Raw genomic sequence first — 13602 nt, forward strand, 5'->3', positions numbered from 1 at the left:
GTATCGTGTGACGAGGAGGTGTATCGTGTGAGGAGGAGGTGTATCGTGTGAGGAGGAGGTGTATCGTGTGACGAGGAGGTGTATCGTGTGACGAGGAGGTGTATCGTGTGAGGAGGAGGTGTATCGTGTGACGAGGAGGTGTATCGTGTGACGAGGAGGTGTATCGTGTGACGAGGAGGTGTATCGTGTGACGAGGAGGTGTATCGTGTGACGAGGAGGTGTATCGTGTGACGAGGAGGTGTATCGTGTGACGAGGAGGTGTATCGTGTGACGAGGAGGTGTATAGTGTGACGAGGAGGTGTATCGTGTGACGAGGAGGTGTATCGTGTGACGAGGAGGTGTATCGTGTGACGAGGAGGTGTATCGTGTGACGAGGAGGTGTATCGTGTGACGAGGAGGTGTATTGTGTGACGAGGAGGTGTATTGTGTGACGAGGAGGTGTATCGTGTGACGAGGAGGTGTATCGTGTGACGAGGAGGTGTATCGTGTGACGAGGAGATGTATCGTGTGAGGAGGAGGTGTATTGTGGGACGAGGAGGTGTATTGTGTGATGAGGAGGTGTATTGTGTGACGAGGAGGTGTATGGTGTGACGAGGAGGTGTATCGTGTGAGGAGGAGGTGTATGGTGTGACGAGGAGGTGTATTGTGTGATGAGGAGGTGTATTGTGTGACGAGGAGGTGTATGGTGTGACGAGGAGGTGTATCGTGTGACGAGGAGGTGTATTGTGTGACGAGGAGGTGTATCGTGTGACGAGGAGGTGTATCGTGTGACGAGGAGGTGTATCGTGTGACGAGGAGATGTATCGTGTGAGGAGGAGGTGTATTGTGGGACGAGGAGGTGTATCGTGTGACGAGGAGGTGTATCGTGTGACGAGGAGGTGTATCGTGTGACGAGGAGGTGTATCGTGTGACGAGGAGGTGTATCGTGTGACGAGGAGGTGTATCGTGTGACGAGGAGTTGTATCGTGTGACGAGGAGGTGTATCGTGTGACGAGGAGGTGTATCGTGTGACGAGGAGGTGTATCGTGTGACGAGGAGGTGTATTGTGTGACGAGGAGGTGTATCGTGTGACGAGGAGGTGTATTGTGGGACGAGGAGGTGTATCGTGTGACGAGGAGGTGTATCGTGTGACGAGGAGGTGTATCGTGTGACGAGGAGGTGTGTCGTGTGACGAGGAGGTGTATCGTGTGATGAGGAGGTGTGTCGTGTGACGAGGAGGTGTATCGTGTGACGAGGAGGTGTATTGTGGGACGAGGAGGTGTATCGTGTGATGAGGAGGTGTATTGTGTGACGAGGAGGTGTATTGTGTGACGAGGAGGTGTATCGTGTGACGAGGAGGTGTATCGTGTGACGAGGAGGTGTATCGTGTGACGAGGAGGTGTATCGTGTGACGAGGAGGTGTATTGTGTGACGAGGAGGTGTATTGTGTGACGAGGAGGTGTATCGTGTGACGAGGAGGTGTATTGTGTGACGAGGAGGTGTATTGTGTGACGAGGAGGTGTGTCGTGTGACGAGGAGGTGTATCGTGTGATGAGGAGGTGTGTCGTGTGACGAGGAGGTGTATCGTGTGATGAGGAGGTGTGTCGTGTGACGAGGAGGTGTATTGTGGGACGAGGAGGTGTATCGTGTGATGAGGAGGTGTATCGTGTGACGAGGAGGTGTATCGTGTGACGAGGAGGTGTATCGTGTGATGAGGAGGTGTATTGTGTGATGAGGAGGTGTATCGTGTGACGAGGAGGTGTATCGTGTGACGAGGAGGTGTATCGTGTGACGAGGAGGTGTATCGTGTGACGAGGAGGTGTATCGTGTGACGAGGAGGTGTATCGTGTGACGAGGAGGTGTATCGTGTGACGAGGAGGTGTATCGTGTGACGAGGAGGTATATCGTGTGACGAGGAGGTGTATCGTGTGACGAGGAGGTATATCGTGTGACGAGGAGGTGTATCGTGTGACGAGGAGGTGTATCGTGTGACGAGGAGGTGTATCGTGTGACGAGGAGGTGTATCGTGTGACGAGGAGGTATATCGTGTGACGAGGAGGTGTATCGTGTGACGAGGAGGTATATCGTGTGACGAGGAGGTGTATCGTGTGACGAGGAGGTGTATTGTGTGACGAGGAGGAGGTGTATTGTGTGACGAGGAGGTGTATCGTGTGACGAGGAGGTGTATCGTGTGACGAGGAGGTGTATCGTGTGACGAGGAGGTGTATCGTGTGACGAGGAGGTGTATCGTGTGACGAGGAGGTGTTTCGTGTGACGAGGAGGTGTATCGTGTGACGAGGAGGTGTATCGTGTGACGAGGAGGTGTATCGTGTGACGAGGAGGTGTATCGTGTGACGAGGAGGTGTATCGTGTGACGAGGGGGTGTATCGTGTGACGAGGGGGTGTATCGTGTGACGAGGGGGTGTATCGTGTGACGAGGGGGTGTATTGTGGGACGAGGAGGTGTATCGTGTGACGAGGAGGTGTATCGTGTGACGAGGAGGTGTATCGTGTGACGAGGAGGTGTATAGTGTGACGAGGAGGTGTATCGTGTGACGAGGAGGTGTATCGTGTGACGAGGAGTTGTATCGTGTGACGAGGAGGTGTATCGTGTGACGAGGAGGTGTATCGTGTGACGAGGAGGTGTATCGTGTGACGAGGAGGTGTATCGTGTGACGAGGAGGTGTATCGTGTGACGAGGAGGTGTATTGTGTGACGAGGAGGTGTATCGTGTGACGAGGAGGTGTATTGTGTGACGAGGAGGTGTATTGTGTGACGAGGAGGTGTATTGTGGGACGAGGAGGTGTATCGTGTGACGAGGAGGTGTATCGTGTGACGAGGAGGTGTATCGTGTGACGAGGAGGTGTATTGTGTGACGAGGAGGTGTATTGTGTGACGAGGAGGTGTATCGTGTGACGAGGAGGTGTATTGTGTGACGAGGAGGTGTATTGTGTGACGAGGAGGTGTATTGTGGGACGAGGAGGTGTATCGTGTGACGAGGAGGTGTATCGTGTGACGAGGAGGTGTGTCGTGTGACGAGGAGGTGTATTGTGTGACGAGGAGGTGTATCGTGTGACGAGGAGGTGTGTCGTGTGACGAGGAGGTGTATCGTGTGACGAGGAGGTGTGTCGTGTGACGAGGAGGTGTATCGTGTGACGAGGAGGTGTGTCATGTGACGAGGAGGTGTATCGTGTGACGAGGAGGTGTATGGTGTGACGAGGCGGTGTATCGTGTGACGAGGAGGTGTATCGTGTGATGAGGAGGTGTGTCGTGTGACGAGGAGGTGTATTGTGTGACGAGGAGGTGTATTGTGTGACGAGGAGGTGTATCGTGTGACGAGGAGGTGTATTGTGTGACGAGGAGGTGTATTGTGTGACGAGGAGGTGTGTCATGTGACGAGGAGGTGTATCGTGTGATGAGGAGGTGTGTCGTGTGACGAGGAGGTGTATCGTGTGATGAGGAGGTGTGTCGTGTGACGAGGAGGTGTATCGTGTGACGAGGAGGTGTATTGTGGGACGAGGAGGTGTATCGTGTGACGAGGAGGTGTATCGTGTGACGAGGAGGTGTATCGTGGGATATGATGGGATATGATGGGATATGATGGGATTTGATCGGATATGATGGGATATGATGGGATATGATGGGATATGATGGGATTTGATCGGATATGATGGGATATGATGGGATATGATGGGATATGATGTGATACGATGGGATACCATGGGATCCGATGGGATCCGATCGGATATGATGGGATATGATGGGATACGATGGGATACGATGGGATTTGATGCTCCATGATGGGATATGATGCTCTATGATGGGATATGATCGGATACAATGGGATACGATGCTCTATGATGGGTTATGATGCTCTATGATGGGAAACGATGAGATATGATGGGATATGATGGGATACGATGCTCTGTGATGGGATGCAATGCTCTATGATGGGATACGATGCTCTCTGATGGGATATGATGGGATATGATGCTCTATGATGGGATACGATGCTCTCTGATGGGATATGATGGGATATGATGCTCTATGATGGGATACGATGCTCTCTGATGGGATATGATGGGATATGATGCTCTGTGATGGGATACGATGCTCTCTGTTGGGATATGATACTCTGTGATGGGATACGATGCTCTCTGATGGGATATGATGCTCTATGATGGGATACGATGCTCTCTGATGGGATATGATGGGTATACGATGCTCTGTGATGGGATACGATGCTCTATGTTGGGATATGATACTCTGTGATGGGATACGATGCTCTATGATGGGATATGATGGGATACGATGCTCTATGATGGGATATGATACTCTGTGATGGGATACGATGCTCTATGATGGGATACGATGCTCTATGTTGGGATATGATGGGATACGATGCTCGATGATGGGATATGATGGGATATGATGCTCTATGTTGGGATATGATGGGATACGATGCTCTATGATGGGATATGATGGGATACGATGCTCGATGATGGGATATGATGGGATACGATGCTCGATGATGGGATATGATGGGATACGATGCTCTATGATGGGATATGATGCTCTATGATGGGATGTGATGGGATACGATGGGATACCATGGGATACGATGGGATACGATGCTCTATGATGGGATATGATGGGATACGATGGGATACGATGCTCTATGTTCGAATATGATGCTCTATGATGGGATGTGATGGGACATGATGCTATGGGATGGGATATGATGGGATGTGATGGGATATGATGGGATACGATGGGATACGATGCACTATGTTGGGATATGATGCTCTATGATGGGATGTGATGGGATACGATGCTTGATGATGGGATATGATGGAATATGATGGGATACGATGCTTGATGATGGGATATGATGGAATATGATGGGATATGATGGGACACGATGCTCTATGTTGGGATACGATGCTCTATGTTGGGATATGATGGGATACGATGGGATACGATGGGATACGATGCACTATGATGGGATATGATGAGGTGATTGGGTATCACAGAGTACACTGCCCTTGTATCAGAGTATGATGCTCTATGTTGGGATATGATGGGATATGATGGGATTCGATGCTCGATGATGGGATATGATGGGATATGATGCTCTATGATGGGATATGATGGGATACGATGGGATACGATGGGGTACGATGGGGTACGATGGGGTACGATGGGATACGATGGGATACGATGCTCTATGTTGGGATATGTTGGGATATGATAGGGTATGATGGGGTACGATGGGATACGATGCTCTATGTTGGGATATGATGGGATATGATGGGGTACGATGGGGTACGATGGGGTACGATGGGGTACGATGCTCTATGTTGGGATATGATGGGATATGATGAGATATGTTGGGATATGATGGGATATGATGGGGTACGATGGGGTACGATGGGGTACGATGCTCTATGTTGGGATATGATGGGATATGATGAGATATGTTGGGATATGATGGGGTACGATGGGGTACGATGGGATACGATGGGGTACGATGGGATACGATGCTCGATGTTGGGATATGATGGGATATGATGGGGTACGATGGGGTACGATGGGATACGATGCTCGATGTTGGGATATGATGGGATATGATGGGGTACGATGGGGTACGATGGGGTACGATGGGATACGATGCTCGATGTTGGGATATGATGGGATATGATGGGGTACGATGGGGTACACTGCTCTTGTATCCGTACCAGGTGCAGTTATGGACATCATGCTGTGCCTCACTCTGTTTGTAATATCGAATTGACTGTTCTATTTCAGGCTTATACAAGCGTTGCCAAAACACCTCTGATTCTGCGAGAAAATCTGAAGATTGCCTCCCTGATGAACACCATTGTCTTCCACACAAAGATGCTGGACGGTTTGGATGGCCTAATGGAGGAGACAGCTGACCTCACCCCCTTCTGGTTCGTACTGGAGAAACTCAGACAGACAGACACTGCTGACTGTAAACCTGCTCCCTGGGCCCGAGCTCCCTGCGCGGTGTTAGCCCCTAGAACGAGAGGGAGCTGGCATCTTCTAGCTCTTCCTACTGCAGTGCATGGAGCAGGGTTTCCACACATTTTGCTACAGCTGCATTACTGATGTTCTCTTGTCTCAGCCACAGAGATTTCAGAACAGAAAATTAGGACGCCCTGAGTGAGAGAAGATCTTGCTGTCCGAAGGGGTGAGGGGAAGGGTTGACATGGGAATGTTCAGAGATATAAAACCGGGAGCAGGCCACTGAGGGATACAACCTCAGGCCATCAAGCTCATCTTTTCCAAACTGGAAACCAACGAATGGTTAATGAAGAGTGCCTGTGCCTGAGAGAGAAGAGAGAGGGAAGGAGAAAGAGTGAGAGGGTGAGATCAAGCCTATTGCATGTCTGAAACTGTGTTGAGAGAGAGAGGGAGAGAGAGAGGAGAAAGGATGACGGGAAAAGATGAGAGGGTGAGGGGTCAGAGAGTAAGGGAGTGACAGGAGGGGGTGACAAAGAGATATGGGAGGCAGGGAGGGCCTGAGAACATGATTCTCTTGCATTATTGGCTGTTGCTACCCAAGCCCTGTTCACCTGGTACAGTATAACCTGAGCCCTGTTCACCTGGTACAGTATAACCTGAGCCCTGTTCACCTGGTACAGTATAACCTGAGCCCTGTTCACCTGGTACAGTATAACCTGAGTCCTGTTCACCTGGTACAGTATAACCTGAGCCCTGTTCACCTGGTACAGTACAACCTGAGTCCTGTTCACCTGGTACAGTATAACCTGAGTCCTGTTCACCTGGTACAGTATAACCTGAGTCCTGTTCACCTGGTACAGTATAACCTGAGCCCTGTTCACCTGGTACAGTATAACCTGAGCCCTGTTCACCTGGTACAGTATAACCTGAGTCCTGTTCACCTGGTACAGTATAACCTGAGCCCTGTTCACCTGGTACAGTATAACCTGAGCCCTGTTCACCTGGTACAGTATAACCTGAGTCCTGTTCACCTGGTACAGTATAACCTGAGCCCTGTTCACCTGGTACAGTATAACCTGAGCCCTGTTCACCTGGTACAGTACAACCTGAGTCCTGTTCACCTGGTACAGTATAACCTGAGCCCTGTTCACCTGGTACAGTATAACCTGAGTCCTGTTCACCTGGTAGAGTATAACCTGAGTCCTGTTCACCTGGTACAGTATAACCTGAGCCCTGTTCACCTGGTACAGTATAACCTGAGTCCTGTTCACCTGGTACAGTATAACCTGAGCCCTGTTCACCTGGTACAGTATAACCTGAGTCCTGTTCACCTGGTACAGTATAACCTGAGTCCTGTTCACCTGGTACAGTATAACCTGAGCCCTGTTCACCTGGTACAGTACAACCTGAGTCCTGTTCACCTGGTACAGTATAACCTGAGCCCTGTTCACCTGGTACAGTATAACCTGAGCCCTGTTCACCTGGTACAGTATAACCGGAGTCCTGTTCACCTGGTACAGTATAACCTGAGTCCTGTTCACCTGGTACAGTATAACCTGAGTCCTGTTCACCTGGTACAGTATAACCTGAGCCCTGTTCACCTGGTACAGTATAACCTGAGCCCTGTTCACCTGGTACAGTACAACCAGAGTCCTGTTCACCTGGTACAGTATAACCTGAGCCCTGTTCACCTGGTACAGTATAACCTGAGCCCTGTTCACCTGGTACAGTATAACCTGAGCCCTGTTCACCTGGTACAGTATAACCTGAGTCCTGTTCACCTGGTACAGTATAACCTGAGCCCTGTTCACCTGGTACAGTATAACCTGAGCCCTGTTCACCTGGTACAGTATAACCTGAGCCCTGTTCACCTGGTACAGTATAACCTGAGTCCTGTTCACCTGGTACAGTATAACCTGAGCCCTGTTCACCTGGTACAGTATAACCTGAGCCCTGTTCACCTGGTACAGTATAACCTGAGCCCTGTTCACCTGGTACAGTATAACCTGAGCCCTGTTCACCTGGTACAGTACAACCTGAGTCCTGTTCACCTGGTACAGTACAACCTGAGTCCTGGTCACCTGGTACAGTATAACCTGAGCCCTGTTCACCTGGTACAGTATAACCTGAGCCCTGTTCACCTGGTACAGTATAACCTGAGCCCTGTTCACCTGGTACAGTACAACCTGAGTCCTGTTCACCTGGTACAGTACAACCTGAGTCCTGGTCACCTGGTACAGTATAACCTGAGCCCTGTTCACCTGGTACAGTATAACCTGAGCCCTGTTCACCTGGTACAGTATAACCTGAGTCCTGTTCACCTGGTACAGTATAACCTGAGCCCTGTTCACCTGGTACAGTATAACCTGTGCCCTGTTCACCTGGTACAGTATAACCTGAGTCCTGTTCACCTGGTACAGTATAACCTGAGTCCTGTTCACCTGGTACAGTATAACCTGAGTCCTGTTCACCTGGTACAGTATAACCTGTCCCCTGTTCACCTGGTACAGTATAACCTGAGTCCTGTTCACCTGGTACAGTATAACCTGAGTCCTGTTCACCTGGTACAGTATAACCTGAGCCCTGTTCACCTGGTACAGTATAACCTGAGTCCTGTTCACCTGGTACAGTATAACCTGAGCCCTGTTCACCTGGTACAGTACAACCTGAGCCCTGTTCACCTGGTACAGTATAACCTGAGCCCTGTTCACCTGGTACAGTATAACCTGAGCCCTGTTCACCTGGTACAGTATAACCTGAGCCCTGTTCACCTGGTAGAGTATAACCTGAGCCCTGTTCACCTGGTACAGTACAACCTGAGTCCTGTTCACCTGGTACAGTATAACCTGAGTCCTGTTCACCTGGTACAGTATAACCTGAGCCCTGTTCACCTGGTACAGTATAACCTGAGTCCTGTTCACCTGGTACAGTATAACCTGAGCCCTGTTCACCTGGTACAGTATAACCTGAGTCCTGTTCACCTGGTACAGTATAACCTGAGCCCTGTTCACCTGGTACAGTATAACCTGAGTCCTGTTCACCTGGTACAGTATAACCTGAGCCCTGTTCACCTGGTACAGTATAACCTGAGCCCTGTTCACCTGGTACAGTACAACCTGAGTCCTGTTCACCTGGTACAGTACAACCTGTGCCCTGTTCACCTGCTACAGTATAACCTGAGTCCTGTTCACCTGGTACAGTATAACCTGAGCCCTGTTCACCTGGTACAGTATAACCTGAGCCCTGTTCACCTGGTACAGTATAACCTGAGTCCTGTTCACCTGGTACAGTATAACCTGAGCCCTGTTCACCTGGTGCAGTATAACCTGAGTCCTGTTCACCTGGTACAGTATAACCTGAGCCCTGTTCACCTGGTGCAGTATAACCTGAGTCCTGTTCACCTGGTGCAGTATAACCTGAGTCCTGTTCACCTGGTACAGTATAACCTGAGTCCTGTTCACCTGGTACAGTATAACCTGAGCCCTGTTCACCTGGTGCAGTATAACCTGAGCCCTGTTCACCTGGTACAGTACAACCTGAGTCCTGTTCACCTGGTACAGTATAACCTGAGCCCTGTTCACCTGGTACAGTATAACCTGAGTCCTGTTCAACTGGTACAGTATAACCTGAGCCCTGTTCACCTGGTACAGTATAACCTGAGTCCTGTTCACCTGGTACAGTACAACCTGTGCCCTGTTCACCTGCTACAGTATAACCTGAGTCCTGTTCACCTGGTACAGTATAACCTGAGCCCTGTTCACCTGGTACAGTATAACCTGAGCCCTGTTCACCTGGTACAGTATAACCTGAGTCCTGTTCACCTGGTACAGTATAACCTGAGCCCTGTTCACCTGGTGCAGTATAACCTGAGTCCTGTTCACCTGGTACAGTATAACCTGAGCCCTGTTCACCTGGTGCAGTATAACCTGAGTCCTGTTCACCTGGTGCAGTATAACCTGAGTCCTGTTCACCTGGTACAGTATAACCTGAGTCCTGTTCACCTGGTACAGTATAACCTGAGCCCTGTTCACCTGGTGCAGTATAACCTGAGCCCTGTTCACCTGGTACAGTACAACCTGAGTCCTGTTCACCTGGTACAGTATAACCTGAGCCCTGTTCACCTGGTACAGTATAACCTGAGTCCTGTTCAACTGGTACAGTATAACCTGAGCCCTGTTCACCTGGTACAGTATAACCTGAGTCCTGTTCACCTGGTACAGTATAACCTGAGCCCTGTTCACCTGGTGCAGTATAACCTGAGTCCTGTTCACCTGGTACAGTATAACCTGAGCCCTGTTCACCTGGTGCAGTATAACCTGAGTCCTGTTCACCTGGTACAGTATAACCTGAGTCCTGTTCACCTGGTACAGTATAACCTGAGCCCTGTTCACCTGGTGCAGTATAACCTGAGTCCTGTTCACCTGGTACAGTATAACCTGAGTCCTGTTCACCTGGTACAGTATAACCTGAGCCCTGTTCACCTGGTGCAGTATAACCTGAGTCCTGTTCACCTGGTACAGTATAACCTGAGCCCTGTTCACCTGGTACAGTTTCACATGCCCCCAATTGAAACTCCTTGACTCATTAAGCATTTCTCTGCTGTCCTCCTGAACTTCCTCTCCCTCCAATACCGTTTCCTCCCTGTTGTCACTTCCTGCTTTCCAAAACCTCATTAAAACCTCTCTCTTTGTAACTCCCCCCCACTGGCCCCCGACCCTAACCATCTCCATCTTACCCTTTCTCCCTCTTTGTTGGTGTCCTCAATGAGTCAGCCCTTTGAGATGTGTCTCTGTACATGAGGAGTGAGATCGATCGATAATCATCCTTGTTAACTGGAGCGACTGATCATGTGAATTAAGTGTGGATATTGTAGACTCACCCAATGTCCTCCTGGGTTATTGGCCCTTGCATGTTCTGACACGTGTACCTCCTTTTTGTGGCAGTTTCTACCCACGTTTGTTCGAGAAGATATTTTTGCAAAACGCAGAGGACCCCACGCAGCTGCAGTACCTGATTGCCTTTCCGCTGATTTGCTCCCATTTCTCAAACTGTGTCCATGAGATGTGCCCTGAGGAGGTGAGTCCCTTGGCTGCCTGTGCCACCTACCTGTGCTGCTCGCTTCTGATACACTTGCTCACTTCAAAGTAGTTTCTCTTAATCCAGGCGATTCAATGAAGGAGCTGTGTTATCGCCTCCACCCTGCACAACAATCCAATCACTGGATAGAAACATAAAATTACAAAGGGATATTGATAGATTAGGTGAATGGGCAAAACTGTGGCAAATGGAATTCAATGTAGACAAATGTGAGGTCATCCACTTTGGATCAAAAAAGGATAGAACAGGGTACTTTCTAAATGGTAAAAAGTTAAAAACAGTGGATGTCCAAAGGGACTTAGGGGTTCAGGTACATCGATCATTGAAGTGTCATGAACAGGAGCAGAAAATAATCAATAAGGCTAATGGAATGCTGGCCTTTGTATCGAGAGGACTGGAGTACAAGGGGGCAGAAGTTATGCTGCAGCTGTACAAAACCCCCTGGTTAGACCGCACCTGGAGTACTGTGAGCAGTTCTGGGCACCGCACCTTTGGAAGGACATAATGGCCTTGGAGGGAGTGCAGCGTAGGTTTACTAGAATGATACCCGGACTTCAAGGGTTAAGTTACGAGGAGAGATTACACAAATTGGGGTTGTATTCTCTGGAGTTTCGAAGGTTAAGGGGTGATCAGATCGAAGTTTATAAGATGTTAAGGGGAACGGATAGGGTGGATAGAGAGAAACTATTTCTGCTCGTTGGGGATTCTAGGAGTAGGGGGCACAGTCTAAAAATTAGAGCCAGACCTTTCAGGAGTGAGATTAGAAAACATTTCTACACAGAAAGGGTGGTAGAAGTTTGGAACTCTCTTCCGCAAACGGCAATTGATACTAGCTCAATTGCTAAATTTAAATCTGAGATGGATAGCTTTATGGCAACCAAAGGTATTAAGGGATATGGGCCAAAGGCAGGTATATGGAGTTAGATCACAGATCAGCCATGATCTTCTCAAATGGCGGAGCAGGCTTGAGGGGCCGATTGGCCTACTCCTGCTCCTATTTCTTATGTTCTTATGTTCTTATACAATATGCACCTGGTTCACCCAATCCCACCTCTTACCGTGTTTGACACTGTCCCACTTTTTAGGAGTTAATCTCTGAGAATTGTGTGTGTTTCCTCTCCCTCAACATTTAATCTCAAATATGGACAACTGTGCTGACTCCCATTGAGTGAACTGAACCTCGAACCGGGGTGATCCTGTGTTCTACAACTCCCCCCAGTCACCAAAATCAGTACAGCTGATCTTTCCAGAGCAACCGATGACCCTCTCATCCTGGCATCTAACTGTCTCTGAGGGATATGGTTGGAGGGCAGAATCGACCCTATAAGAAAGGGCCAGGCTTATGTCCTTTGTTGAATATAGAAACAGGCCCATGTCAGCTCTAAACATGACCTCTATGCAACTCTATGCATATTGTATAAGAACATAAGAACATAAGAAATAGGAGCAGGAGTAGGCCAATCGGCCCCTCGAGCCTGCTCCGCCATTCAATAAGATCATGGCTGATCTGATCCTAACCTCAAATCTAAATTCATGTCCAATTTCCTGCCCGCTGCCCGTAACCCCTAATTCCCTTTACTTCTAGGAAACTGTCTATTTCTGTTTTAAATTTATTTAATGATGTAGCTTCCTGGGGCAGCAAATTCCACAGACCTACTACCCTCTGAGTGAAGAAGTTTCTCCTCATCTCAGTTTTGAAAGAGCAGCCCCTTATTCTAAGATTATGCCCCCTAGTTCTAGTTTCACCCATCCTTGGGAACATCCTTACCGCATCCATCCGATCAAGCCCCTTCACAATCTTATATGTTTCAATAAGATCGCCTCTCATTCTTCTGAACTCCAATGAGTAGAGTCCCAATCTACTCAACCTCTCCTCATATGTCCACCCCCTCACCCCCAGGATTAACCTTCTTTGTACTGCCTCGAGAGCAAGTATGTCTTTTCTTAAGTGTGGACACCAAAACTGTATGCAGTATTCCAGGTGCGGTCTCACCAATACCTTATCTAACTGCGATGTGGAGATGCCGGTGATGGACTGGGGTTGACAATTGTAAACAATTTTACAACACCAAGTTATAGTCCAGCAAATTTAAAATAAAATTGCTGGACTATAACTTGGTGTTGTAAAATTGTTTACAATTATATAACTGCAGCAATACCTCCCTGTTTTTATATTCTATCCCCCTAGCAATAAAAGCCAACATTGCGTTGGCCTTCGATGGAATTCCCTCTTGCCAGTGTCACTGGCACACATGAAACGCAGGCTATCAGCACTGAATTCGATTGGGGATCTGTCTGGTTGTCACTGGCTCTGGCCTGTTGCTTTGATGCAGTTGCCGATGGGAGTGTTGTCTCTTTCCATGCAGTACACTGTCCTCCAGAATCGAAGCGTTGGCTTGTGCAGCAATTTTCTGGATGAAATCACCAAACACGCCAGCATCTGTATGATCGAGCTGTGCTTCGAGCAACGGAACCTCAGTGAGAAGGTGAGTGAGGCAGATCGGTAACCGTCTCTCGCTCCCCTGACGGTGATTCTGCG

At 49.0% G+C, this 13602-nt stretch overlaps 1 protein-coding gene across 1 annotated transcript in view; it reads left to right on the top strand.

Annotated features, from left to right (window-relative positions):
* The window catches only part of LOC137312257 (nck-associated protein 1-like), a gene marked incomplete at both ends in the record, with an annotated part of 170860 nt that overhangs the window by 79677 nt on the left and 77581 nt on the right, over positions 1 to 13602 (top strand). The window contains 3 exons of the mRNA XM_067978875.1: positions 5787 to 5932; positions 10910 to 11042; positions 13430 to 13549. Coding sequence (XP_067834976.1) covers positions 5787 to 5932; positions 10910 to 11042; positions 13430 to 13549 — 399 coding nt within the window. The remainder of the gene's footprint in view (positions 1 to 5786; positions 5933 to 10909; positions 11043 to 13429; positions 13550 to 13602) is intronic.

Source organism: Heptranchias perlo, unplaced genomic scaffold, assembly GCF_035084215.1.
Source record: "Heptranchias perlo isolate sHepPer1 unplaced genomic scaffold, sHepPer1.hap1 HAP1_SCAFFOLD_411, whole genome shotgun sequence".
NCBI lineage: Eukaryota > Metazoa > Chordata > Chondrichthyes > Hexanchiformes > Hexanchidae > Heptranchias > Heptranchias perlo.